The sequence below is a fragment of the Macaca nemestrina genome, chromosome 15, assembly GCF_043159975.1.
Source record: "Macaca nemestrina isolate mMacNem1 chromosome 15, mMacNem.hap1, whole genome shotgun sequence".
NCBI classification, from domain to species: domain Eukaryota; kingdom Metazoa; phylum Chordata; class Mammalia; order Primates; family Cercopithecidae; genus Macaca; species Macaca nemestrina.
Genome location: NC_092139.1, coordinates 38,579,726 through 38,607,386, shown reverse-complemented (window position 1 = coordinate 38,607,386; position 27,661 = coordinate 38,579,726). Strand labels below are relative to the sequence as shown.

At 47.0% G+C, this 27,661-nt stretch overlaps 1 protein-coding gene across 6 annotated transcripts in view; it reads left to right on the top strand.

Moving 5' to 3' along the window:
- LOC105481564 (solute carrier family 23 member 2) overlaps nucleotides 1-27,661 on the top strand; it is a 147,158-nt gene that overhangs the window by 90,989 nt on the left and 28,508 nt on the right. For all 6 annotated transcript variants that reach the window (XM_071079632.1, XM_071079629.1, XM_071079628.1 and 3 more), the window contains 5 exons: nucleotides 7,561-7,677; nucleotides 10,436-10,593; nucleotides 24,039-24,127; nucleotides 25,118-25,188; nucleotides 26,115-26,296. In XM_071079632.1, coding sequence (XP_070935733.1) covers nucleotides 7,561-7,677; nucleotides 10,436-10,593; nucleotides 24,039-24,127; nucleotides 25,118-25,188; nucleotides 26,115-26,296 — 617 coding nt within the window. The remainder of the gene's footprint in view (nucleotides 1-7,560; nucleotides 7,678-10,435; nucleotides 10,594-24,038; nucleotides 24,128-25,117; nucleotides 25,189-26,114; nucleotides 26,297-27,661) is intronic.

Below are 27,661 nucleotides of genomic sequence, written 5' to 3'. Positions count from 1 at the left end.
ATAAATAAATAAAATAAAATAAAATGCTAATCATTAGGCCAGACCCTCAGCTGACTGGTTTTTTTTTGTTTGTTTGTTTTTGTTTTGTTTTTTCCTTGAAACAGAGTCTCACTCTGTCACCCAGGCTGGAATGCAGTGGCCCAGTCTCAGCTCACTGCAATCTCTGCCTCCCCGGTTCAAGCGATTCTCCTACCTCAGCCTCCTGAGTAGCTGGGACCAGAGGCACACACCATCACACCAGGCTAATTTTTTTGTATTTTTAGTAAAGTTGGGGATTTACCGTGTTGGCCAGGCTGGTCTCAAACTCCTGACCTCAGGTGATTCATCCACCTTGGCCTCCCAAAGGGCTGAGATTACAGGCGTGAGCCACCATACCCGGCCAAAAATTGCGGAAGGCTCTCAGGAAGCAGGATTACTTTGTAGAATCTCCCTCAGCTTAAGTTTGTCACTGTAGTTTCATCCTGATTTTTCATTAGTGAGGCTGCATCTCTTTACACATGCTCAAGAGCCACGTGTATATCCTTTTCTGGGCCAGTTTTTCCTGACACTTTCAATGTTTAGCTTCGGGGCTGCTGTTATCTCAGGAATTGTATCTTTAAATATTAATTCCAGTCTATTCTTTTGGTTTCTGATTTGGGAGCTGCAGTTATGCAAGTTTTGTTTGTTCTTTGCCTGCCTCCTCCACCTATCAGTTCTCTTTAACCTTTTCTTTTTCCTCTTAGCACCGAGTTTTTTCATTCCAGTCTCTGACCCTTACTCTGTTTCTCAGCTTATCAGTTCTTCCTTGTGCTTCTCATACTTTCACATTTTTTGTATTTTTCTTCCTTTCCATCTGGCCAAATTATGTAAACTCATGTTTATTTCCAGTTTTCCTTAAATGTCTGTTTGAATTTTAAGGTCTTCCTTAGTAAGAATGATTGTTTTATTGTGTTTTCAAAATGCATTTTTTCATTAATCTATTGAATACTGTAGTATCCTTCTAATTTGTTAACATGTCCTTTATTTCTTAAATTTTTCTTATTTCTTTTTTTTTTTGAGACGGAGTCTCACTCTGTCGCCCAGGCCAGAGTGCAGTGGCCGGATCTCAGCTCACTGCAAGCTCCGCCTCCCGGGTTTACACCATTCTCCTGCCTCAGCCTCCCGAGTAGCTGGGACTACAGGCGCCCGCCACCTCGCCCGGCTAGTTTTTGTGTGTGTGTGTTTTTTTAGTAGAAACGGGGTTTCACCGTATTAACCAGGATGGTCTCGATTTCCTGACCTCGTGATCCGCCCGTCTCGGCCTCCCAAAGTGCTGGGATTACAGGCTTGAGCCACCGTGCCCGGCCTATTTTTCTTATTTCTTTGGTTAATTTCTATATTCTTTTTTCCTTGTTCTGACATTTAACACTTACTCTTATTTATATTTGTCTTTTTTTTATTTTTGAGAGCTACCTTTAACTTCCAACCCTTCTGTTGAGTTTTAAAAAACTATCCTGTGTTTAATTTCTGAGACCTCTTTTATTGTTTTTTGGTTTTGTTTATTGGCTAAAGTATTTATTTTATTTTATTTTATTTTATTTTATTTTATTTTATTTATTTATTTTTTGAGACGGAGTCTCGCTCTGTCCCCCAGGCTGGAGTGCAGTGGCTGGATCTCAGCTCACTGCAAGCTCCGCCTCCCGGGTTCACGCCATTCTCCGGCCTCAGCCTCCCGAGTAGCTGGGACTACAGGCGCCCGCCACCTCGCCCGGCTAGTTTTTTGTATTTCTTAATAGAGACGGGGTTTCACCGTGTTAGCCAGGATGGTTTCGATCTCCTGACCTCGTGATCCGCCCGTCTCGGCCTCCCAAAGTGCTGGGATTACAGGCTTGAGCCACCGCGCCCGGCCGGCTAAAGTATTTAAAAAGCATTCTTTGTCTCCCACAATTGAAGTAACTTTATTTTTCTGAAGATAGTCTTTATTTTAAGCTTTTTAAAAAATACTACATTGATTATATTTTGTTTCTTTGCCTTCATTTTTTTAGTCTTTCTTCACTGTCCCAGGATAGGAGGCAATAAAAGATAGGATCGTGAGGTCTTTATGTGTGATGAAGTTTATCTAATTGTGGGCCTGCCCTTGAGTGACCAGGTGGAACGCCGTGTTGTCTCTGCGGGATGTATAGATGTCACTGTCTTGTCTTTGGGGCTGATCAGCTTTCTCTAGAAAGGAATTGTGTAGTCTCCTGTGGGTATAAGTCTGGTTTCTGTGACCTGGGTTCTGGCATTCTGGAAGCAGATGAGTATCCTGCTGCTGATGTTTTCCTTGATTGCTGTGTGGTATTCCTCAGCTGGAGGGCTTTCCAGTTCATATTCTTCAGACCATACATGTTTGTTTCTTGAAGGAGGAGGACAGCAGTAGTTAACACACTGTCTGACCAGTTTGCAGGGTTAAGACCTGTCCTCTCCCCATTGCTACCCTGTCTAGTGCTTGCAAGCATAGCACTTTCCGGGGTTCTGCTGGTCAGCCAGCCCACCTCCTCATAGCATCCTTCTATGAGTACCCAGCTTGTGCATTCCTTCCCTCTCCCAAATTGGTCACACAGCATCTAAACACTTTCCATATTAAAAAAAAAAAATTGTTAATCTCATTTTCTTGATCTCCTCTTTGCTTTGTCCTTGTAGATGTGTATCATATTTATTCCTTCTGAGTTTTTAGGACTTAGAAGAAAAGATACATGTGGTCAATCTACCATGTTTAACTAGAACTCAAAAGCTGGCTTGTTGAAAAGAATAATGAAATTGATATTTTTGGGTTTTTTGGTTTTTGTTTTTGAGACAGAGTATCACTCTGTCACCCAGGCTGGAGTGCAGTGGCGCGATCTCGGCTCACTGCAGCCTCCGCCTCCTGGGTTGAAGCGATTCTCCTGCCTCAGTCTCCTGAGTAGCTGGGACTACAGGTGTGCGCCAACACGCCCAGCTAATTTTTGTATTTTCAGTAGAGACAGGGTTTCAGGGTTTCGCCATGTTGGCCAGGCTGACCTCAAGTGATTGGCCTGCCTCGGCCTCCCAAAGTGCTGGGATTACAGACATGAGTCACCAGCCTGTTTTGTTTTTTTGAGATAAGATCTCTGTTGCCTAGACTGGAGTGCAGTGGCATGATCACAGCTCACTGCAGCCTCAACCTCTCAGGCTCAAGTGATGCTCCTACCTCAGACTCCTGAGCAGCTGACTCCTGAGCAGCTGACCACTGGCATGTGCCACCACACTCAGCTAATTTTTGTTTGTTTTTGGAGACAGGGTCTCTGTTTGTTGCCCAGGCTGGTCTCAAACTCCTGAGCTCAAGTAGTCTGCTGACCTCAGTCTCCCAAAGTGCTGGAATTGTAGACATGAGCCACCATGCCTGGCCAAAATTGATCTTTTGTGGCCCCGATTAAGAGAAAAAAGTAGAAAGCACAAATATACATTAATATAGTAAAAAAGAGAAATGTATAAGAGAATAGTACATGCTACTTTATGATAATCAGTTTGAAATGCTACAGCAGGGATTGGCAAGCAAAATTTGGTTTAATATCTGTTCTTCTCAGTAGACTTTTGCTGGAACACAGCCATATTTCTTTGTTTACCTGTTGCCTAAGGTTGCATCCATGCTACAGTGACAGAACTATGTGGCTCCCAAAGCTTGAAATATTTACTGTATGGCCCTTTATAAAAAATATTTTCTTAATCCAGTCTGTCACTGATGGACATTTGGGTTGATTCCAAGTCTTTGCTATTGTGAATAGTGCCGCAATAAACATACGTGTGCATGTGTCTTTATAGCAGCATGAATTATAATCCTTTGGGTATATACCCAGTAATGGGATGGCTGGGTCATATGGTACGTCTAGTTCTAGATCCTTGAGGAATCACCATACTGTTTTCCATAATGGTTGAACTAGTTTACAATCCCACCAACAGTGTAAAAGTGTTCCTATTTCTCCACATCCTCTCCAGCACCTGTTGTTTCCTGACTTTTTAAGAAAATGTGGCACATATACACCATGGAATACTATGCAGCCATAAAAAAGGATGAGTTTGTGTCCTTTGTAGGGACATGGATGCAGCTGGAAACCATCATTCTTAGCAAACTGTCACAAGAACAGAAAACCAAACACCGCATATTCTCACTCATAGGTGGAAACTGAACAATGAGATCACTTGGACTCGGGAAGGGGAACATCACACACCGGGGCCTATAATGGGGAGCGGGGAGGGGGGAGGGATTGCATTGGGAGTTATACCTGATGTAAATGACGAGTTGATGGGTGCTGACAAGTTGATGGGTGCAGCACAGCAACATGGCACAAGTATACATATGTAACAAACCTGCACGTTATGCACATGTACCCTAGAACTTAAAGTATAATTTAAAAAAAAAATGTGCTGACTCTGCTGTAGAGGAAATGATTTCCTAGAGAAAGAGACTACAGTCGACCCCAAAGGTGCTAGATTAGATAAAGAACCGCGGAGGAGATAGCAAAGGTAGTTAAAAGTGTTAAGAAGGCTCTAGGCAGAGAACAGCATTCTGAGTTCACTCTAGTCTTTGAAGCACAGGTAATTTTTTGTTCTTTACATTATTTCAGATCATAGAATAAGATGGAAAGTCTTTTTAAAGTGACATAGTTATTTATGTAGTCATCGTTTGCAGAAACCTTGTTAGAGGTTTTTGGTTTTGCAGTATTTGAAATAGCTCATGGTTTACACAGTGATCACTGAGCGTGGCTCCACAGTGCGCAGAGTGCACAATGGCCAGACCGGTCCTTCTGTCATCAGGCGGGGCTGCACAGCATCTGCCTCACAGTGTTGTCTGATCCCCTTGACCACACAACCCCCCCGTCCTGTATCATTTTAATACCAGCTGTGGACCTTTACACTAGTTTTGTTTCTGAGTTGTAGGGCTACTCTCACTACTAAGAAAAGTCTGCATGTGTGCATGTGCATACATGTGCCTGTGTGTACATCTTAACCTCTGCCTGGATGTGAAAAGTCTTGTCTGTGTGTGTGTGTGTGTGTGTGACAGAATCTCGCTCTGTTGCCCAGGCAAGAGTGCGGTGGCGTGATCTTGGCTCACTGCAACCTCCGTCTCCTGGGTTCAAGCAATTCTTCTGCGTCAGCCTCTGGAATAGCTGGGATTACAGGCGTGCGCCACCACACCCAGCTAATTTTTGTATTTTTAGTAGAGACAGGGTTTCACCATGTTGGCTAGGCTAGTCTTGAGCTCCTGACCTCAGGTGATCTACCTGGCTGGGCAGGTGCTGGAATTACAGATGTCAGCCACTGCACCTGGCCAAAAAGTCTTTTCATCTGCCTTATAATTAACAATCATGGTTTTGGAATTGTTAGAAAAATGTTGCTTACATTATTGTGTGACAGGTTGTACTAGTCTATGATAGTGTTATGTATTCTGTCTTCAGACATTTCTCTTTGTTATGAAATACTTTGTCATGTTACTTTGTGAGCAGCAGCACTGCCTGTGTGGCTGCAGCTAATGCGGTGCTGCTGAGCTGACCTTTGTGTCTTGAGCCCCAGCTCTGTAATTCCACCGTGTTAGCAAAATGATGACCTCAGTTCAGAAGGTCCCAAATCAGGTTCTGAGATTTATGAGGAAGACTCAGAGAATTCAGCAGAGCTGTTTTACTCACAGTTAAGGGTTTTTTTGTTTTTCGTTTGTTTGTTTGTTTTTCAGAGAAAGGATACAGATTAAAATAAAAAATGGAAAAAGGCACAGAGTCAGGGTCTAGGAGACACCAGGCACAGGCTTGCAGCCATCCTCGCCCAGTGGAGTCATGGAGGCAGTGTTCAGTTTTCCCAGCAGTGATATGTGGTAACACTCATTCAACCAGGGAAGCTCACCCAAGCCTTGGGGCCCAAGGTTTTTAAGTGGGGATCTGTTGTATAGGTATGGCTGACTGCCTGTGTGGCTAACTTTAGTTACTCACCAGCCCCTCCAGAGGTCAAGCTGACACTGTGTGGCCAAGTTTCAGGTAAAAAAAATATGTATAAACTGGAGAAGGGGCCTCATTATGTTGCCCAGGCTGTTCTTGAACCCTGGCCTCAAGTGATCCTCATACCTTAGCATCCCAGAGTGCTGGGACCACAGGTGTGAGCCACTGCACTGGGCCTAAAAAGACACATTTAAGAGGCAGAAACCCCAAGAGCTCAGGTTGTCCCCCACATGCCAGGCAAGAGTCAACCCTTCCTTTGAAATGTACAGGGTTTGAACAACCCAGACCTGCTGAGTTAATCTTTATTGTACATCACTGCATGCCACACCCCTCAGACACATATGTACTTTTTCTACCATTTCGTCCAACAAGTTGTTAAAGACATCCATAATCCATCGTAACAAATTCAACACAGTGTAAATTTGCCAGTATCCCTTGTGAGGACGGAAGAGAAAGTTTTACCCAAAAGGTCATATTCAGTTACATTTGGTTTAGATCAGATATCAGCTTCTATCAGACGTTTACTGCCAGCTGTGGAAGGTGAGGGTGAACTGTGTCCCTTCTTTTGTTTAAGGGTATTGGACCCCGAACCCCAAACACCAAACCCCTGTTACCTCCATGTGGAACACATGGAATCAGCATTTTCCCCATGTGGGATATCTTTTCATTTTATTTCTGTTAAGCACTTTGTTTGCTAGGTTACAAAAGTTTTTTCAAATGAGGTACATGTCTTGGATTCCAATAAATGACTGTAGAAATTCCAAGAAAAGATTCTTTGTGTGGTGTTTGAAACCAGAGCAGTTTTGAGGTTCTCTTGGGGAACTCAAGGCTACCTTGAGTTTTCTGTTTGGCTCAGATACTGCCTGAGTTCAGAACTGATGCTGGGGGTGATTGGAAGAGGCTGGACTCTAACCTAAAGTGACTGGTCTTTATGATGATTTTGGCTTAAAAACCATGCTACACTTAATGTTTTAAAATATTTTTTTTACTAGTGTTAGGGTAAAAAGAAGGAAAAAACCTGTCAGCTAAACTATCAATACATTTTTAATGTTTTGTTTTTTAAACAGAATTGAAATCACTGTGTTTATATACTTCTGAATTTTCCTCTTTTCACCTAAGAGCAATAGTGTTTGGATAGAAAGGTGTAGAACTTCAAAGTACAAAGATCCTGCAGGGATGAAGTAGGCTGGGAGGGGCAGATCAGTGTGCTGTCTCTTCGAAAGTGCTTAAAATTTGCTAAGATTTCTTCATCTGGGGCCTCACGCAAGGACTGCTCATGCCAAGGTATCGTTTTGTGGTCTCAACCTGGGAACATCTCTGTCCATGCAGGAGGATCCCCAGGCCTGGGGAGAAGCTCTGAGGAAGTTTGGTGTTCTCGGGGATGAGTTGTTGACAAAGGACACTGACCCCCCAAATTCTGAGGATTGACCATCCCAGTGGGCGAGTGTACTTGAGCCCAAGAGTGTACTTGGCTTCAACGACAGCCAAGGCTCAAAACTGCAGGAAAATGGCAGCCACTTGATAAAGTTGTTTTTCTGTAATAGTGGCCTGCACGTGGCCAAGCTAACATTGGTGTTCAGGTTTAATGAGTACCCTCCTTTCTCCTTCTCGCTCACAGAGCTCTCTCGCCGAGACCCTCGATAGCACTGGCAGTCTGGACCCCCAGCGATCGGACATGATTTATACCATAGAAGATGTTCCTCCCTGGTACCTGTGTATATTTTTGGGGCTGCAGGTAAGATGGTTCCTGTAGGATATGTAACTACCAGCAGGTGTTTGCGTTGTCTGCCATCTGGAATTGTTTAAAAGTTCAAGTTTGATTTTTGTTTATTGAAGACTTTTATAAATTCCTCTTTTTAAGAGTGATGAGTAGGGACAGCATGGTGGCTGATGCCTGTAATCCTAGCAGTTTTGGAGGCTGAGGTGGGCAGATCACTTGAGCCTAGGAGCTCAAGACCAGCCTGGGTAACATGGCAAAAGGCCACCTCTACAAAAATACAAAAATTAGCCACGTGTGGTGGTGTGTGCCTATAGTCCCAGCCACTCAAGAGGCTGAGGCAGGGGGATCGCTTGAGGTTGAAGTTGCAGTGAGCTGTGATTGCACCACTCCACTTCAGCCTGCTTGACATAGTGAGACCCTGTCTCAAAAAAAAAAAAAAAAAAAAAAAAAAAGGGGGATGAACGGGAATTGTTGACATCATAGCAGGAGGAGGAAAAGAACAGGTAGAATGGATTACCAGGGAAAAGAAATATGATGTTCAGGGGCACGCAAGAGCAGTGACATAAAGGAAGGCAAAGGAGATAGAGTTATAGAAAGAAGGAAGAATAGAGAAAGGAGAAAAGTTGAAGAGTAGAGAAAAGAGGAATTTATTTTCATCTCCCATCCCTGGCCTAGTTAACCCACCCAAAATCATGGTATCCTCTGCCATGAAACATGAGTTACCCTGAAAAGAGCCATGTCGGCCAGGACCTAAATGGTGGATTTTCAGTCTTTTTTTTTAAAGGAAGGGAAACTCGCCACAGTAGCGGCAGCTTTGTCTGCTGTAGCTTCCAGTGGGAGGGGAGGGCAACCAGGCTCAGGGACAAGGTGGGTGGTGACATAGCTGATGCAGGCCTCCAGCGTCTTTGATACCTCCCTCCTCTGTCTTCAGCACCCTTTTCCCTTTCATAGGATTAACGCAGGACGTTTTGGAGAAAGGGGACAATGTGGGGAAGGTCTTTTCTTAGATGTACACCCCTGGGCTGTATTTGCTTTGGTTTTAAGTTGGACTCTGTTCTGAGGTCTGGTTTACTATTTTTCCCTTCTCAAGTGTGTGGTCCATTCAACTTAAGGTATCTCAGGTGCTGAGAAAATCCATCTTATTGTCCAGAGAGGTTTATTCACCCTGGGATGGGGCTGTGCCTGCCAACAGCTGGGTACTTTGGTCGAATTTCCAGTCGCCTCACCCTTTCCACACCCCCTTTCAGGTATCAAAGCACATGTTAACCCCAACTGGCAGGTGTCTGTTTAGTAGGGGAGGAGTCAGAGCCAAAGGAGCTGAGTGGCCTTGGCAAATAGTCTACTTTGGGCCGAGCATTCTGAACCACATTCAGGAAACACAGTTTTTGGAATGTTTATCCTATAAATGTTTCTAGCAGTCTTCCCTGGTCAGGTAGGAGTGGGAAACCCTGCCTGCATCATGCCCTTCCTGACGGTTCAGAGAACATAAACTTGTGAGCAGCCCTGAGGCATCCTGAACAGGAATGTTTCACCTCAGGAAACTCCTTTACTGTTGGGCTTCTTGGGCTGCATGTGGCGTGTTTGGCGAATGTGGGCAGGAATGGGAAGCTGCTGGAAGAAAAGTAGGAAGTTTGCAGAACAGAAATAAGAACTGGTCAACGGGGGAAGGGAGGGAATTGAGTCCGTGAGTGCTGGGACTATCCTACCGAGGCTACAGGTGTGGCGTTGGGCAGGCGTGGGGGGGTCCCAAAGGAAGGTGGGATGGGGTTCTTTCTGGAAGATTCCCATGGCTACCATATGCCCTTAATCCTGCCCTGACTGGAACAGATGAATTCTTTGTTTTCAAAAACAATGCCAGCTCACAGAAAAAGACAGAAAACACTCCATGCGTATGTAACTTATGACACTTATGTAACTTTAATCCCCAGACATGAAAGAACTTTTTTAAAGAAGTAGACTAATTAACTTAGAAATGTAGATGCAGAATTGTATATAAAATATTAACAGATCAAATTGCAGAAGAAAAATACAGCATGACTGACTAGGGTTTGTTTCAAGCATGCAAGAATAGTTCAGCACATCACAATTCATGATAACAGATTAGAGGAGAAAGGCCTTATGGTTTTAGCAATTTATGCCAGAAAAGCGTTTTGGGGAAAAAGCCCCAAATATTTCTAATAAGAATTACATAATTAAAATATCACCAGGGCTGAATATTGACTGTTTCCTTTGTGAGGTATGGATTCATCCAAGTAATAAGTAATAATGACAGTGTGTAGTAAGACAAGAAAATGTAATAAAAAGGAGAAATGCAGCTGGGCGCAGTGGCTCACGCCTGTAATCCCAGAACTTTGGGGAGGGAGAGGCAGGCAGATCGCTTGAGCCCAGGTGTGTGATACCAGCCTGGCCAACACGGTGAAAACCCATCACTACAAAAAATACAAAAATTAGCTGGGCGTGGTGGTGCGTGCCTGTAATCCCAGCTACTTGGGAGGTTGAAGCAGGAGAATTGCTTGAGCCTGGGAGGTGGAGGTCACAGTGAGCCAAGATCGCACCATTGCACTCCGTCCAGGGTAGTGGGAATGAAACTGTCTCAACAACAAAGGAGAAATGCTGAAAAAGAAGGAAAAAAAAATGGCTTGCTCTAACAAACCAAGGAGATTCTTTATGGGGGCTATTTTTTAATGACAATAAAAGAGAAGAATTAGGATGATCTCAAGAATAAATGAGGAAGGGCTTACTGTTTCTCCTCTGACCCTTTTCCTGCCCACAGCACTACCTGACATGCTTCAGCGGCACGATCGCAGTGCCCTTCCTGTTGGCCGATGCCATGTGTGTGGGGTACGACCAGTGGGCCACCAGCCAGCTCATTGGGACCATTTTCTTCTGTGTGGGAATCACTACTTTGCTACAGACAACGTTTGGATGCAGGTGAGATTGGGGTACTAATGGGGGATGCCAAAGTCCCCAGAAGGCGTTGAGCTGGGCCGTTTGCCTAGGGCTGTTTGCAAGGACAGAATGGAGGCAGGGGAATGTCCTAGTGGCCATTGGTTCCCACCCCCGCAGTGTTCCTCCCAATCATTTCCTCTCTTGGTGAACGGTCCAAGCTGGAAACTCAGCCTCACCCTCCTTCCCCTGTCCCCTTGGCAAGTCATGCTCGCTCCCTAGCACCCCTCTGTGCCCCCATTCCTTGAGTTCAGACCGGAGTGTCCCACCAGGCTCCCTGTTGGCAAGTCATGCTCGCTCCCTAGCACCCCTCTGTGCCCCCATTCCTTGAGTTCAGACCGGAGTGTCCCAGCAGGCTTCCCTGCCTCCAGGGCACTGCTCTTGGACTCACTTTGTGCCCCACACCCAGTGCCGTCTTTCTACTTCCACACCCTCCTCAGGGTGAGCCACATTGCAGCTCTCCTCCCTTTTTACACACCAGGCTGCACCCAGCATTTAGGCTTGCCCTTGCTCTCTGCCCCACCTACATTTCCAGCCATGCCTCTGAGCCCTGTCTCCTGCCTTCCCTGGCCTCACTCCCGAGGGCCCACTGTCTCTCTTCCTGTGTGTCTTCTCCCCACCCGCCTGGCACACACCAGCTCATCCTCCAGACCCAGCTTGTCCTGCCCTCCCGACTCTGTGGAGCCCTTCGTTGTTCTCTGAATTCCCACCTTGTTTTCATCCTTCCAGTGTGGCCCCTATTCCAGTTTGTCCTTTTTGTTTCTATGTCTTTTTCCCACGGTGCTTCCTCCTTGATGCCAGGGCTTTGGCTTGTTCACTTTTGCATTTCCAGCCACCAACTTAAATGGTCATGAAGCTGGCACAGGAAGAAGAAACATCCTTATCTACCTTCCTACCTCCTCCTGCAAGCTTGCCTTTTCCTCTCCTTTCCTGCTCTTCTACCCTCTTCTCAGTGCAGCCTCTTACTTTACCCCAGGGCACTGCCCAGGAAGTGAAGCCTGCTGTGGCAGGACTGTCCTAAGTTCACCACCAGCTGTCTCTTGCTCCGTCAGAGACAGGCTGAGTAAGGCCTGGCCCTTCCTGCTGTGGGAGGTGGGTGTGAGCTGAAGTCAGGGACTGCATTCTGATGAGTTAGAATCCTTCGGGACCTCGGGGTTGCCCTAACACGGCACGGGGATAGGGAAGCCTTGGAGGGCTGTGAGCCATGTGCAGGTGTTCTGGTTGCCAGGGTGGGCCACACCCTGGGAGGGCAGGCCGCAGGTCTGCTGATGGAAAGAAGCTATGTGGACTAAAGGCTTCGGGGCTGGCAAGCTCTTAGGGTTCCCAGATCCCAGCCCTTGCTAGTCTGCCCACAACCACCAAGCTGGGCTGACGGGAAGAGGGTCTCCTCAAGCCCCCCAGGGGGCAGGGCAGGGATATCACTGACCAACTAGGGGGAGGAGATGTGGTCTGGGCCTTCCAAGAAGGGCTCAATCTGACTAGCACCCTCTTTCATTATTTGGGCACAGTGTTCAGGGCTCTGTGCTTCAAGGCCAGAGTGCCCGGCAAAGCTTTTGTTGGCTGGCTCAGGATCCTTACCTTGCCCATGGAGCACTGGCTCTCTGGAGAGATGTTCTTTTTCTAAAGAGCTGATTTATCCATGGATTTGTAGGCACAAATCCCTCTGTGAATTTGGTCAGTGTCTCTAGTTGAGCATTATTGGTTGACCTGAATAGGGAATGAAAGCTGTCTTTATTGCAGTGAAGTGTGCACCGTGTGCAGCTCTGCCCCAGCTCATGCCAAAGAGGCCAGGCCTGGCCAGCAGCTGAGCCTGATGGGCATAGTTGCTAATGGGACACAGAAGGGAGGGCCTGGGGGAACTTGGGGTAAATACTTTTGGTCACGGAGGGCATCATCTTGCCCACTGTTGGGGCACAAGACCTAAATCGAACTACCCAGGTCAGCGTGGTTCACCTCCCTGCTGGCATGGGAAGCAGTTTGAGCTGAGTAAGAACAGGAGAGGGCATTTGACACCCTACTGAGATGGCTCAGGGACCCAAAATGCAGAGCTGTGGCCTGGAGGAGGGTGTGTGTCCGTGTGCCCCATGTCCACGAGGCTGGGTGAAAGCAGCCTTTCTTGCCGTGTTTGTGAGGAGTCAGAGTGAGTCCCCCATGACCTCTGGCTGTGCAAAGAATGGCAGCCCCACCCCTGCTTCCATCCTCCCCGCAGTGTGGCCATTTGCTTCGTCATGAATCAGGTGGTGCTGACTCTAATCACGTCAGCACCTGTGTGCTGCTGGGCAGGTGAGGGTGTGCTGGGGACTTTGGTGGGGTGTTGGGCTTGTGATAGGGGTTTTCTGTGGTTGTCAGGGTGTGGGTGGTACTCGTCCTCTTAACCTGGACAAAGCGAAAGAGTACTGGCTCAGCCCTGCAGATGTTCAGTGACTGGTCTGTGTAGCAGGTGCGGGGCCTGGCTGTCGTGGGGAGCAACGGTGACATCGAAGCACATGGCCTGCAGCACGAATGGCAGCACCATCAGGGAGATGCAGTGCATCCTCTAGGGGACTTGGTGGGAATCCTGGAGGAGGTGGGGTTTGAGACAGAGCCTGCAGGCTCCAAGAGCTCTGCCCGGGAAGGCTGAGGGAGCAGCTTCCATCCCAGCAGGGGCAAAGGCAGGAAGTCACAGCCTGGCATGATCCCCCTGACCAGGCACACAGAGGCTGGGGCTTGGGACTTATCAACAGGCACAGGGAGCATTCAATGGCTTTGTTAGCAGGGGACACACCCTCTGGGGCTGTGCCTTGAAGGATGTTACTTAACCAAGTATAGGGGGTGAGGACCATCCCAGGGGATCAGTGACATCCATGAGAAAGGTGACGGGGCCCAGGCAAGCATCAGGGGTGTAGGGTAGGAAGGTGACTGTGCTGGGGCTGAACTCATCCCCCAGTCTCACTCTTTCTCGTTCTGGGGGTCCCTTCCTGCTTTGAATCCTTAGCTGGAAAGAGAAGCAGCACGGAATGGAATGTGCTTCATGTGTCCTGATTAAAGAATCTTTCTAGCAGAGTGGCTTAGAGAGAGCCTTTGGGATGGGGGAGGGGAGCGTCCCTGCTGGCACCTTGCGGCTCGGGCCCTCCAGGCTGAGGGGGGCTCTTGCTGTGAATCTTCTGAGCCTTCTATGTGTTGCCTGCACCCCTTGCTTCCTCTCCGACCAGCAGGTGGGCTCAGGTGGGAGCTCCTGCTCTGCACGGCCTCAGACCATGTTTGCAGACCTTCTGTGTGGGTCCTCAGCACACTTGGGGGCTTGCTATGCAGGGGGCTGCGTGTCTGAGACAGCAAAGGGGCACTGAGGCAATGAGACAAGCTGCTATTTCCCCCCTTGACTGGCCAGTCACCATGGGGGGCATGTTTGCTGCACCCCATGTTTGTGTGTCTCTTCTCCACCCCATGTCTCTCCACCCTCCATCCCTTCCTGCTGGAACCCAGACTCCTCCACCCGTCCTCTTCCCATCTTTGCACTAGGCCAGAAGAGGCTGGGCTACCTTGTCAGCTGCACCACCTCTCACAGCCTTGCCTCAGGTTTCCTGTGGGGTTAGTGAGGGAAGAGCAGAAATCCCCAAATGGCCAACTACTCCTTGAGCATATGCCCTGTTCCCATCCAGCAGAGCAAGGTTGGCAGCCAGACCTCAGTAGGGTGAGGCCCCCTCTGGTACTTGGACACCCAGATCTCACTCAGGACAGCATCTGTTCTAGGGGTGCTCACCAAGATCAGTGCTGCCAGAGCTGGACGCATGGCCATTGCAAGTGAAAGTCAGATTTTGGGATACTTTTATGGAATTCTAACCCCTTGGGTATCAAACCTACACTTCTGAGGATAGAGAGATGTTTACAGCATGTGGCGTTATGACCTTGGACAAGTGACCCCTCCAGCCCTGTTTCCTTTGTGAAAATGAAAGGAGGCTCCTCCCTCAGGTGTCCTGGGAATGATATATTTTGCCCTATTTTAATGAATCTATTGTGTTGTTATAGATTATTTTGTTTCTTAAAATAGTTTTTGGGAGTTTCTGCATACAAAAATGTGAACTCATATTTTAGACTTTTAGTTCTGCTAGTTGCTTAGATAGATCCATCATAGGCTGTGAATTATCATTTCTTTTAGACTTCTGTGCTTATTTTCTGTTCAAAAAAGGATGGAAGAAATAGCTAGAGCAGTTGGGGTAGAGAGGCTGCGAGCAGGGAGCGAGGTGGAGAGGAAAGGCAGACGCAGCTGGGAGTGTGGGCCTGCCTCCCAGCAGCACCGCTGGAAGGATGGCAGATGGCCTCTGTGGGCTTTTGTGCGTTGTGTTTTTGTTTTTGGAGAAGCTCACCACTCATTTCCTTAGGCTTAGAGCAGAAGGAAAAATTTTTCATGTCCAGCTTTTGTGATTTCTAAGACACAGTCTCAGATTTCTCCAGCTCCGGTCGTTCCCCTGTTGTGTTTCAGTTCTGTATCCAGCTTTGTGCATTTGACTGCCTCTTGCTGAGTACCCGGTATTTCTGTCGCGCTGGATGTTGTGGGTGAAGGAAGCCTGAGGACAAATCATGGCCTGTGCCCTTCAGGGGCGGGCCCTCTATTCTGCACAAGCGTCTAGAGTACAGGAAGGAATGAGGTGCTGTGGTCAAGTCATCCCCCTCGTTTCACATGGGCTCTTGATCTGTGTGGAATGCTATCCTGGAAACCTGTTTCATTCTATAAAAATGACCAGAGTTGATGGGAAACCCGTGAAGGTGAAACAGATGTGTGTCTTTGCAGACCTTACCCAAGCACAGAAGGCCGACTGTAGATGCCACAGCATGGGGGCACATTTCCCAAGGCTGACTGACTGAGACCACATGAAGCATGTCTGAGTTGTGCGGGCTGCAGACCCTTCTTCCTTCACTGCACATCTCCCCTGGCATGAAAGTTTTCCTTTTCCTCCAGGGGCCGTTGTCTTTTTGCACTGGAGGTTGTGGGCCTTAGCCCCGGTTGTCGAGGCCTTTAGGAGGCTTTGGTGCTTTCCAAGCCTTTGCTTAGGGAAAGGCGGCTTCCTCGTGGCCCTTGCTCATGGCATTCCCTCTCCCTCTCCCTCTCCCTCTTCCTCCCTAGCTTTTCCTCCTCCCTCCTCTGCTTTGACCTTGATCCCTTGAGCTTTGCATCAAGGAGGTCTTCATTACCGAGTTCCCCTGAGCGAGGATTCAACAGTTCTCATTTTGGTTGGTCTGTGATGTCAATTCCAGTTAACCTTTGTTCTGGGAATTAGTACAAAGCCTTTAAAATCCAGAGAAATGAGGGCAGCATTTCGAGAGTCCCCTAACCAGCCTGCAGCTGTCATTCTTTTGTGGCACCTCCGAGCTTCCCAGAGTTCCCACCCCTGACCTTTGGTGTCTCTAGGGCCCTCCAAGACCCTGCCCCGCTGTCACCACACTGACTTGCCCACAGGCTGGTGGAAGGAGTCTTACGGTGTCTGAGGGGCCACCCTCAGCCTTTCACTCCAGGCCCTTCTTAGAGGCATCACTCTGGCCTCTCCAGCAAAATGAAGGATAGGATGTCCCTCTCAGAGGACCCCCTCCTGGCCACTCTCAGGCCTGCTATAGGCACACAGCACATTCATGTGGTGAGAAACAGTAGGGTTTGGCCAAGAGAGTCATTGTAGCTGGTTTAGGAACCTGGCCTCTAACCAGATTGCCCTAAGGAGAGGGAGTTCCTCTGTCTTCTGTCCTGTCAGGTTCCTGGGGCCCGTAATGGAACCTTGTCCATGATATGTGCTCACTGAGTACAAGGGGTGGTGGCTCCAGGAGACTTTAAGGTCTTAAATCTGGGGGCTTCGAACTCATGATTGTTTATGAAACTTAGAAGCACGGAGGGATGCGGTGATTAGATTGGGGCAGGGGAGACCCCGCTTCTTTTTCTGTATATGTATGTTGGGGTACAGGTGTAATTTTTTTTTTTTTTATTTTTGAGCCACTTGAAAGTAAAGTTGCAGGCTGGGCAAGACGGTTCAGGGCTGTAATCCCAGCACTTTGGGAGTTTGAGGCGGGAGGATTGCTGGAGCCCAGGAGTTTGAGACCAGCCTGGTGGACAACATAGTGAGACTTTGTCTCTACAAATAATAAAAATAATTAGCTGGGTGTGATGGCGTGCACCTATGGTCCCAGCTACTCAAGAGCCTGAGGTGGGAGGGTCACTTGAGCCCAGGAGATGAGGCTTCACTGAGCCACGATCAAGCCATTGCATTCCAGCCTGGGAGACAGAGCGAGATCCTGTCTAAAAAAAAAAAAAGAAGTAAAGTTGCAGACAGCATGATGGCTCACCCCTACATACTCTCCTAGCAATGCGGGTGTCTCTTGTGTATGCAGGAGACCATTTGTCACACCTAACAACATTAACAATCACTCTGTTTCATCATCTCATATGCACTTCGTATTTAACTTCCCAGTTGTTCGTAAAATACCTTTCCCAGTTATTCCCTCTCTAAACCAGTCACCTTCGTGTGGTGCCTTTGTTTGTTGTGTCTCTTTGCTGTCTCCACCTTTTTCCTCCCCACATCATCGTCTTTTTTAAAAGATTCCAGACCTGGTGTCTCGTGTCTGATTTTGTCTTGATTGTGTCCCTGTCACATTGTTTGATTTGTCCCACAATCCCTTTCATTTGTTGTCAACCAGAAGATGGGGCTGGAGGCATGATTGATTTAGGGTAAACATTGTTGCCAAAATTACTGTGTAGGTGATCTCAAATCCTTTGTATTCTGTCATGTCAAGCAGGCAAGCACATAATGGCACATTATAGGGTTTTGTGCCCAAATAAAAAATTTTTACCATTCATTTAACTAAAAAAGAATTTAAAATTGTACATTAATATGGGAGACCGGACTGGGTGCGGTGGCTCATGCCTGTAATCCCAGCACTTTGGGAGGCTGAGGCGGGTGGATCACCTGAGGTCGGGAGTTTGAGACCAGCCTGGCCAACATGGTGAAACTCCGTCTCTACTAAAAATACAGAAATTAGCTGGGCATGGTAGCAGATGCCTATATCCCAGATACTCGGGAGGCTGAGGCAAGAACAATTGCTTGAACCCAAGAGGCAGAGGTTGCAGTGAGCCGAGATAAGGTAGACCAGTGAGAATGCAGGGTGATGACCTTGGTTGAGGGTCTCTGCCCTGTCTTCCCTGCCAGCTGCACTGAGTCCTTGGACGCAGAGGCAGCTGGGCTCCCTTTCCATCATTCAGTACTCACGCAACTTTGGACAAGCTCTCCCTAGATAAGTCTCTCCAAGCCCTGTTTCCTCAATGGTAAACTAACCATAAGATTGTTAGTGAGCTGGACACCGTGGCTCGTGCCTGCAATCCCAGCACTTTGGGAGGCCGAGGTGGGAGGATCATTTGAGCCCTGAAGTTCAAGACCAACCTGGGCAACATAAGGAGACCTTTGTCTCTACAAAAACATTAAAAAATTTAGCCAGGTGTGGTGGTGCACACCTGTGGTCCCAGCTACTCGGGAGGCTGAGGTGGGAGGATTGCTTAAGCCCAGGAGGTCAAGGCTGCAGTGAGCTGTAATTTGCGCCACTACACTCCAGCCTGCGTGACAGAGCGATACCCTGTCTCAAAAGGAAGATTGTTAGCGAGCATCAAGTGAGATGATGCCTGGTACCTGTCCACACTCAGTGGCTGATTCTATTTATCTTAGTTTTCTCCACTGGGAGGGAAGGAGGCAGGTACTGTAGTGGGTGTGCAGCAAACAAGGGCTGGGCAGCCTCTTGGAGCAACGTGGACCTGATGAGTGCAGCAGGGCTTGGGGTTGGCCACACTGCCAGTGTCCCCGGCCAGGGTGGGCCCCACTGACCCTGGAATCTGTGTCAGAGGCCATCAGAAAACTCTAAGGGCATTTGATCCAGCCCCTCCTGAGGCTGGAGACTGTCTTGCCTCAGCCGAGCTTGTTCTCTAGGGCGGGTCTACTTGCTTTTGTCCCTGCAACTCTAGCTTTTCTGGGTGGTCTCCCTTCAGTTACTCCCCCCTTGCTCTGTTAGCTGGTATTTGTGATGTTTCAAGGGCCTAGGAATCTGATTGAGTCCTCTTGTTACATGTAAGTTTAATGAATTTGGTTCTCTACAACTTTTCTTCTTCGACTGGCAGGTCCTTCTTGTCCCAAACATTTCCCCAGGCTCTGAATTGTTCATCCTCCTCCTCATGGCCTTTTGCTTCCACCACCTCCCCTCCCCTAACCCCCATTCTTCCTTTTTAGGCAGGTGACTGCCCTGGCAAAAGCAGCTCTACACAGGAGTGAACAGTACTTATCACCAAATAAGGATGGAAGCTCTTTTCCTGTTTTAAATTTGGGGAGTTTTTTCAATATTTGGCATGACTCTGGTGTTTTAAGGAATATGTCGTCATCTCCTTGCCTCTGCTGCCCCCACCCCCCTAAGTCCCACCCCCTGAAAACACTTGATAGACTGATAGAGTTTTTTAAAATGTCGCCTCTATTGAGGGGCAATAGATACGCAGTAGAATTCACCCTTAAGCTGTACAGTTAGATGAGCTTATACCGATGTGTGCAATCACATCACCATCACCATGAACAGATAGGACAGTGCAGGCTACTTTCCAGCAGTTCAGCCGGTCAGTGGATGGATGGATGGATGGATGGATGGATGGATGGATACAGTAAATGATAGAACATGTCATCAATTAAGAAAAAGTTTTCTTTAACACATTGTGTCTTTCTTTTCTTTTTGAGATGGAGTCTCGCTCTGTTGCCCAGGCTGGAGTGCAGTGGCGTGTTCTAGGCTCACTGCAACCTCCACCTTCCATGTTTAAGCGATTCTTCTGCCTCAGCCTCCCAAGTGGCTGGGATATAGGTACCTGCCACCACGCCTGGCCGATTTTTGTGTTTTTAGTAGAGATGGGGTTTCTCTATGTTGGCCAGTCTGGTCTCGAACTCCTGACCTCAGGTGATCCTCCTGCCTTGGCCTCCCAAAGTGCTGGGATTACAGGCATGAGCCACCATGCCTGGCCTTGCTTTTCTTTAAGAGTACTTTTTACACACACTCCTAGTGGTAGATTCAATAATGAACTTATAGGTCCTCAAAGCCAAACCTGTTACATCTCTTAGGGATTATTTTTCAAAAAATTTTCCTGCAGTTTAGACTCTTGAGTGTTCCTGTGACAATGCAAGGTTTTGTACCAACTTTGATGGTTGTCTTGTAGATTAAGAAGCCAGGCACAGAGTATATATGCTCTGCGTTGGTGAATTTTGTTTTTGTTTTATTCAGTTTCATTAACAGTTTAGTTCTGGCAGATACATTTTGTACCTTCATGGTGCTTCCCATAGGAACCATTGGCTTTTAAGCTTTCTCTGATGGCACCATAGGAGGACTGCAAGCTGCCTGGCGACTGGAGGCTTATCTGGGTGAATCATGAAAACCCATGCACATTTCATCCCCAGCTCTGAGCGCTTTTAATCTAATCACCACTCTTCCAAATTTGCAGTCAAAATCAACTTGCCAGAAAGACTTAACCTCTTATTTTTAGTTTAATAGAATTCCTTTCTGAGAATATTTGTAAATAGCCCCTTCATTTCATTAAGTATTCATTGGTGCTGAGGATACATGGTGGGTCAAGACGGTGGGTGAAGCCAATCCACTTCCTACTATCGGGATGCCTACCTCAAAGTTGAGGTGGGCAGGACAGCTCATGGGAAGTGCACCAGCACAGACAGCAGCAGCCCGAGGAAGGGAGCAGATAGAGGCTGGGCGCATGTGGAGATCTGATTCAGGCTGGCTCGTCATTCGAGCGGATGCCAAAGGGAATTAAAAAGCAAAGACGACACACAGAGCCATGCCACAGCCTGTTGGGATGTCCTCGGTGGCTTGGTTCCTTCAAGACTGAGAATAGCTTCAGGGTTAAGGTCACCTCTCCCAGTTCTCCTACAGTAGTCCTTTCAGAGCAGGTCCTTCACTCGTTTTCCTCTTGCTGCAGGAAGAACACAGGGCATCTGTCATTTGGTCCCCACTGACCTTCACCATATGAGCTCCCTGTGCTTTCGCCCAAGTGGAGAATCTGCAGTCCTCTGAGGGTTCCTGGGTCCGTCCTGTGGCTCTTGTTTTGCACCTCCCCTCTCTCTGCCTGGAATACCTGAAACCCTCACACACATGGCGAAGCACTTCTCATGCTTTAAGGCTCGCTCAAGCGACTGCACCTGCAGAGCCCCACAGCATTTCACACCATCACATCACCGCCCCTCATATGTGACCGTGGTTAGTGCCTTCTTCACGCAGCAGAAACAGAAGGGCTCAGGAAGTGTTTTCCATCGTCGTATCTGCTCATAATTGTGCTGGTGTGAAGCAGATAGCCAAGAATCGTTTATAAAGTGACAAAATGATAAATCCCTTTACCTGGCACAGGGGTTGTCAGTCTCAGCCACCCCTAGAAGGCATTGTTGAAAATGCAGATTTGGTGCCACCCACCCCTGAATCTGGCTAACCAGGACAAGACGCAGAAATCTCCACCTTTAACCAGCACTCCCAGAGAACCCTGAAGCAGCTTCCTGGTAACTTGGGAGGTGACTTGCAAAAATCTTGACAAAAAGCCCTAAGTTGTAGGGGAACACATTACAGATTCAAAGGAGATCCTGGAATATTTACTGGAGGAGGTGATATTTTCTCTGTGCCTTAAATGACAAATGAAAACTGAACTCGTATGAAGGAGCTGGTGAGAGATACCAGGCTGGGAGTGGGGTTCAGGTTACCTGGGCACCAAGCTGGACATGGCGGGGCTCTGGCAGGGTTTCGAATAACGTAAGGACTGTGGAGGAGTTGCTTAGGTTCTCTTGCTGTCCTGAGGCTGGAGCCTGACATGGGATCTCATCATGTCACAGTTGCTGGATTTTGTTTTTTAAACTAATGTCTAGTGGCCACTATTAACTGAGAATTTCCAGCTGCAGAAACCCACTGCCTCTTCACATATTTAAGATATATTTTCCCTGTAGACAGGTCAGAAAAACTTCTTTTGTAGAAGGCCAACAATAAATAGCCTAGGCCTTGCGTGCCTCTGTTAATGCGCTGAGCTCCACCGTGACTGCGTGAAAGCGGCCGTTGACCATGAGTAAATAAATGGCTGTCCTCTATTCTAGTACAGCTTTACTTACAAAACAGGTAGCACCCTAGATTTGACCCACTAGCTGGTTTGGCAGCCCCTGGTGTAAAGAAAAGCACAGTTTAATGTATTTCCTTTCCAGTCTTTAGTACAAAATAAAAGAGCAGGCAGTCTTCTTGGCCTGGGGAGACCCACCTGGGCGCCTGAGGTTTACGTGGTCATAGGGGCCGTACTCTGGGTGCGGAGAGAAGAGCTGAGAATTGACCAGCTTCACACTGGGCAAAGCACCTAAAAAAGTCACTGTTATCACCTTCAGTCGTTTTCTTGGAAAATTGGCTTTGTTAATTGTGATCTAGGGAAGCTCTCGTTTGTTTAACGTGTTCATACGCTCTTGTTGCAACTTTCCCCGAGAATGTTTCAGTCAAGCCAGTGACAGAGCCCACACTTAGTGCTGGCGTCTTAACAGCTTGTGTCAGGCGATGTTGCCTGGCTAGATGTGAACACGTAATGCTGGCATGAGCAGCCCTTTCCAGATTGTCTCGGGAGACTTTTTCTATTGTCATCTATTTCAGGGGGGTCCCAGCAGCTCGCAAATGAGCGAGTGTCTTTGCAGCAGCGCTCTCGAGACCTTTAGTCCTAGTTAAGCCATCAAATGCTCACCCCAAAAGGTGGCCAGGTCAGATGCCAAGGTCAGGTTCAGGCTGAGGTCTGACTAAAGAGTGGAAGCCAGATCCAGTCTTTCCTTTTGCCATTTCCAGTGAATCACCAATGCAGTGTGATGTGTGATGGCCACATTCCTAAGGATAAAATCTCTAAACGCAGTTCACCATTTGTATTCCACTGCCCTAGGATGCATTGGTTGAAGTCGGAAACCATAGTAAACCAAATGGCATTTGGACCATTCCATACAGCATCCATCCCTAATTATATGTTGTCCTTTCAGTACAGTCCTGAAAATTTGTGCTTATGGAATACTTAGAAGTCAAACAGTGTTTTCCCTTTGACATACATTCCCACTTCAGGTGTCCTTCACTTCTGCTATCCTCTGGGCCCCTCTGGCAGGTAATTATAACTGGATGGTTATTGAAGGGCATGCCTATGGGAGTGGCCATCAGCAATGCATCTGGTTTGTGTGGTGTAGCCTGCCTCTGTGCCTTAAAGCCAGCACCCTGCATACTCTGGATTGATGTCATTGCATGATTAAACAGCCAGGAGAGCATCTGTAACAAGGACGTCTTGACCTCCCTGGCTCAGAATGGTGTGTGCTGGGCTCTGGACTTGCAGCGAGACTGCTTGTTCTTTAGCCAGAGCCAGTTGGATTTCTCAGTCCAGTTCCTGTTTCACTGTGGGTAGGACTTGCTGCCAGACCGCTCAAAGGGAAGGATGCTGGGTCCCTGTGTCGCTGGCAAGGCCACTGACTAGGCTCCCTGGGGCCTTTCAGGATTTGGATGTGTGAGAGTTCCCAGCCCTGCAAACAGGAGGAGCCAGTTTAATATTTTACCCTCAAAATTATATTTAAAATAGTGATTAAGTTCTGATGCTAACCCATAAAGCCACTTTAATGTGACTTAGCTGAAATGCTGTACATTTTCATTAAAAAATGGTAGTCTTTTTGAATAGCTTAAGTGTTCGTGAAGTCAATGTGAAATATCTAAAATATAATCAAATGTCATTTGAGGATCTCTGCATTTAGTTTGAGGATGTGGGCAGCAAATTTAATGGAGATTCTGCAAGTTTTCTGGGCCCTTTAAAATATGTTCGAATACCTTTAAGTATTTTTATGATTAAGCAGAATATTTATTATGTCTGCTATCACGTTGTAACTTACAGCTCTGTAGATCTAGATCACTATTATGATTTATCTGTAATCGGTGATTAGGGCAATTTTTGATTCACAAAATGAAACAACGGAGGGAAATTTTTTCCTATGATAACCAATAATAATTTTAAAGGGAGGAGGAGGGAAGTAAAAAAGCAGAAATACACTGATGTTTAAAAAGGAGTTTATAAGCTCAGCAAGGAAGAGGGAACCTCAAATGCCCGCAGTCCCCCACCTGCAAGAGGAAAGGTGGTGATGGCAGGGGCCGGTGTTGGGGTGTTGGCACTGACCACGGGGCCCACCCTGGAGCTGCCTGGGTGGGAGGAGAGTGGCAATGGGGAGGATGAAGAAGCCACTGGCTGTGGCTGCATGGCACAGGAGACCTTTGCAGACTGGGGCTTTTTCTTCTAGGTGTGCCTGCATTTACTCATGTGCTGTATGTCTATGGAAAAGACTGTTAAGCTGTCAAATAGTGAACTACCTCGGTAGTTCCCGATGCCGTGATCATGGTTTTGGTCTCATTTCTTTTAGGTTACCCCTGTTTCAGGCCAGTGCTTTTGCATTTTTGGCCCCTGCTCGAGCCATCCTGTCTTTAGATAAATGGAAATGTAACACCACAGGTAATTGCAGTTATTTCCACATATGTCATTGGGGTCCCTTAATGCAGGTGTAAAGGGAGGCCTGGACATGCTGTCCTCAGCAGCGCTAAATCCTTTCTGGAATTAGGGACAAAGCACACAAACCCACAAACAGCTTAGAATGCTCCATCTGTGGACCGTGTCTGTCTCTCTCTTTCTATCCACTTGTTCATCCCTAACCCTAGAGCAAGAAAGGATCAGAATTGACCTCATTTCTCTGTTAATGAAATTGACAAATATGGGAATGGAATAGAAAAATATTTGTGCTATTTTTCTGCCTCTCTCTTTCAGTGGATTTTATGACCCACCAGTAATCACTCTCTTTGCTGCGTCAGCATCCCTTCTCTGAAACGTCTTTGCTTTTTAAGGATCTGGCTACTGTGGTTTGCTGCAAATGACTTTCATTCCCCTTCCTTAGTGATTGCAAAGATCCTTAAGGAACCCGATAAGGTCAGGAAAAGATAGGGAATTTGAGAAAATCAGAGTCAGACCTGTACTCTCAAAAATACAATTACATTTTGACCTTCTAGGAGCTTCCAGCCTTCATTTCCTTCCTTGCTCCTAGGAGTTACTTTGTGGCCACTGATTTGATCTGGGAACTGGAAAAGGCCCTCTGTTTTATCTAAGTTTTTCAAACCTCAGTCCAGCAACCTTGCTGTCGGGCATTTCAGTGAGCTGTGTGCAAAGGTTGGTTTTTTTTGTGTGAGGCTGGTACTAGTAACGTGTATCACCACTTCAGTTAGCTTTTGACAATTTGGGGAGCTCTCAGTCGATGAATTCATTTGGTTAAATTAGCATTTGAGGATCCACCTTTCAGTAAGATAAGCTGTACTGTTAGAGGTTGAATTTTAGGGATGGGGATTGACACAGATACAGTAAAAACAGGCAGAAAATTCTTCTTAAAAGGTAAAATGAGTATGTCATGTGAGACATCAGTGTCACTCCAAGAAAAACTTTGTTTTTGTTTTCAAGATGTTTCAGTTGCCAATGGAACGGCAGAGCTGTTGCACACAGAACACATCTGGTATCCCCGGATCCGAGAGGTAAAAGACAAGCGTTGTCTGCTTTTGGCTTCTTCATGTTTCTTCTCAGCTTCAATGTTGGTTGACCCAGGAAATAGCAGTTACTTTTACTGAGCCCTTCTTTTCTTTTTCAATTACTGATACGTTTATTTCTCTCGTTAAAGTAAATGTAGTTAAGCAACACTCTAGAATAAAGCATACGGAAATGTTTTGGGCAACCAGAAGGAATGGTTTCCTCCCTCCTGCACACCCACAGACCTGTGCACTCACACTCGCCAGCACAACTAGCTGAGGTTGGTAGCTCCCTGGACAGAGCTACAGAGGCTCATCATCGACAGATAGAATTGTTCACCCTGGCCTCAGCATCTGCCTGTGTTCATTGAAAGAGCTAAAGATATTTGTCTGCCAAAGTGCAATTGAACAGAAGCAGACATGAAGTACAGCTGACAGTGTATTAATGTTTTCCAAAACCTGTGAGATAATTCACCATCAGTTCAGAATGAGCACAGATGTGGCCATTCTGCACACTAAAAACATCCCTTCAGAATTTCTGTCAACAACACTGTCTTGTCGACATCCTGGGGGCTCACTCTTTAAAGCTGAGAGTCTTTATGCTGCAGTGTTCCTCTAAGGCTGGTCTTTAAATGTTGTGTTTCTTAAATGGGAATTACAAATTTTTGCCTGCATCATTTAGCAGTGGAAAAGGCATGTGGGCCGTGTGTCCAGGACCCATTTCTGTAATACACCTGCCTCAGGAATGCAGGCCCCAGTTAGCGCCCACTGAAGTTTCTTGTCAGGTCCTGGGGAGTTTTCCAGCTGTCTCTCCCAAGGTAGATGATGTAATAACTTACTGCCTTGCAGAATTATCAGTCGTGGTTGTAGGTGACATTCTGAGCGTGCAATGTACAAGCAGCTCACTCTCATGTCTGTGCCATCTCTTGTTGCAGATCCAGGGGGCCATCATCATGTCCTCACTGATAGAAGTAGTCATCGGCCTCCTAGGCCTGCCTGGGGCTCTGCTGAAGTACATCGGTCCCTTGACCATTACACCTACGGTGGCCCTCATCGGCCTCTCTGGTTTCCAGGCAGCAGGGGAGAGAGCCGGGAAGCACTGGGGCATTGCCATGCTGTAAGTGGAAACATCTCTCCTCATCCCACCACTGCGGGGCAGCCTTTAGGAACATTCACATAGACTTCAGGAGATAATGTTTTTCAATAATAAGAATGGTCTGACAGTTTCAACTTTATTTATTTCAAGCTAGGGAATAGTCAAAGGGTTTTTGACCCAGAGTTTGGGAAGTGACATACAGTTGAGGTATTATAGAGACACACTTAGCAGCAGTATGAAGAGTGTGGGTTGTAAGGTTTTAAGCTTTGGTAATGGGGTAAGGTGGTGGCACCATTTGTTTTTGACTTTTGAGGTCTTGCCAAGTCTCATGTGCATGGTGACATACTGAGAAGCCAATTGAAAAAAATTTTTTTTGATACCGAGTTTTCCTCTGTCACCCAAACTGGAGTGCAGTGGCACAATCTCAGCTCACTGCAACCTCCACCTCCCGGGTTCAAGCGATTCTTCTGTCTCGCCTTCCCGAGTAGCTGAGACTACAGGCACATATCACAACACCCGGCTGATTTTTTTTTTTTTTTAAGTAGAGATGAGGTTTCACCATGTTAGCCAGGATGGTCTCGATCTCCTGACCTCGTGATCCGCCCGCCTCGGCCTCCCAAAGTGCTGGGATTACAGGCGTGAGCCACTGCTCCCGGCCGAGAAGCCAAATTTTTATATCATGAGACTCAAAAATATTCAGAGTGGCAGGAGTCTGGAGTATTTCCAGAGAAGTTGCGGGAAAGGTCTGTTGGCATTGATGATGTGGCTCTTCTCCCCACGCCACACTGGGCTCTGCACTCCTGGCGGGTGGGTGGTTGGGGGAGGGACATGGTTTCTGCCGGGGTCCTGCTAGTCAGTGCCTGTCCTTTTGTATAGAATGTCACATCCATTAAAGATGTCCCTTGCCCTTTAAGTAAAGTTAACATTTTGTGTTAATGAAGTCACAGGGGAGTTTGATAATATTACTGATGATTAGAGCCACAGAACTCTTTGTAACACAGAGCCCACACTCTCTGTGTGTCTGCAGAGCATGTTTAAGAATTGATTATGTGTGGGTATATGGTTCCATTACTCTGGAATTTAACCAGCCAGTAAAATTCCTAAAACAAAATAAGTCATCACATAAGAGGATTTTTCATTTGTTTTGTTTTGTGAAATACTCTGCAGTTATTTAATAACAGGTGGTATTTATTGATCTTTTACTACGCATCAGTCCTTTATATAACACTTGTATATAGTATCAGATAAGGTACATCCTAGTGTAATCCCGTTTAATAGCAGAGGACACTGAGCACCACAATGTAATGTTATTTGCCCAGAGTCATACAGTGAGTTAAGTGGCCAACGTGGGTTTCAAAACCCAAGTGTTGGAAATGGGCCTGAACC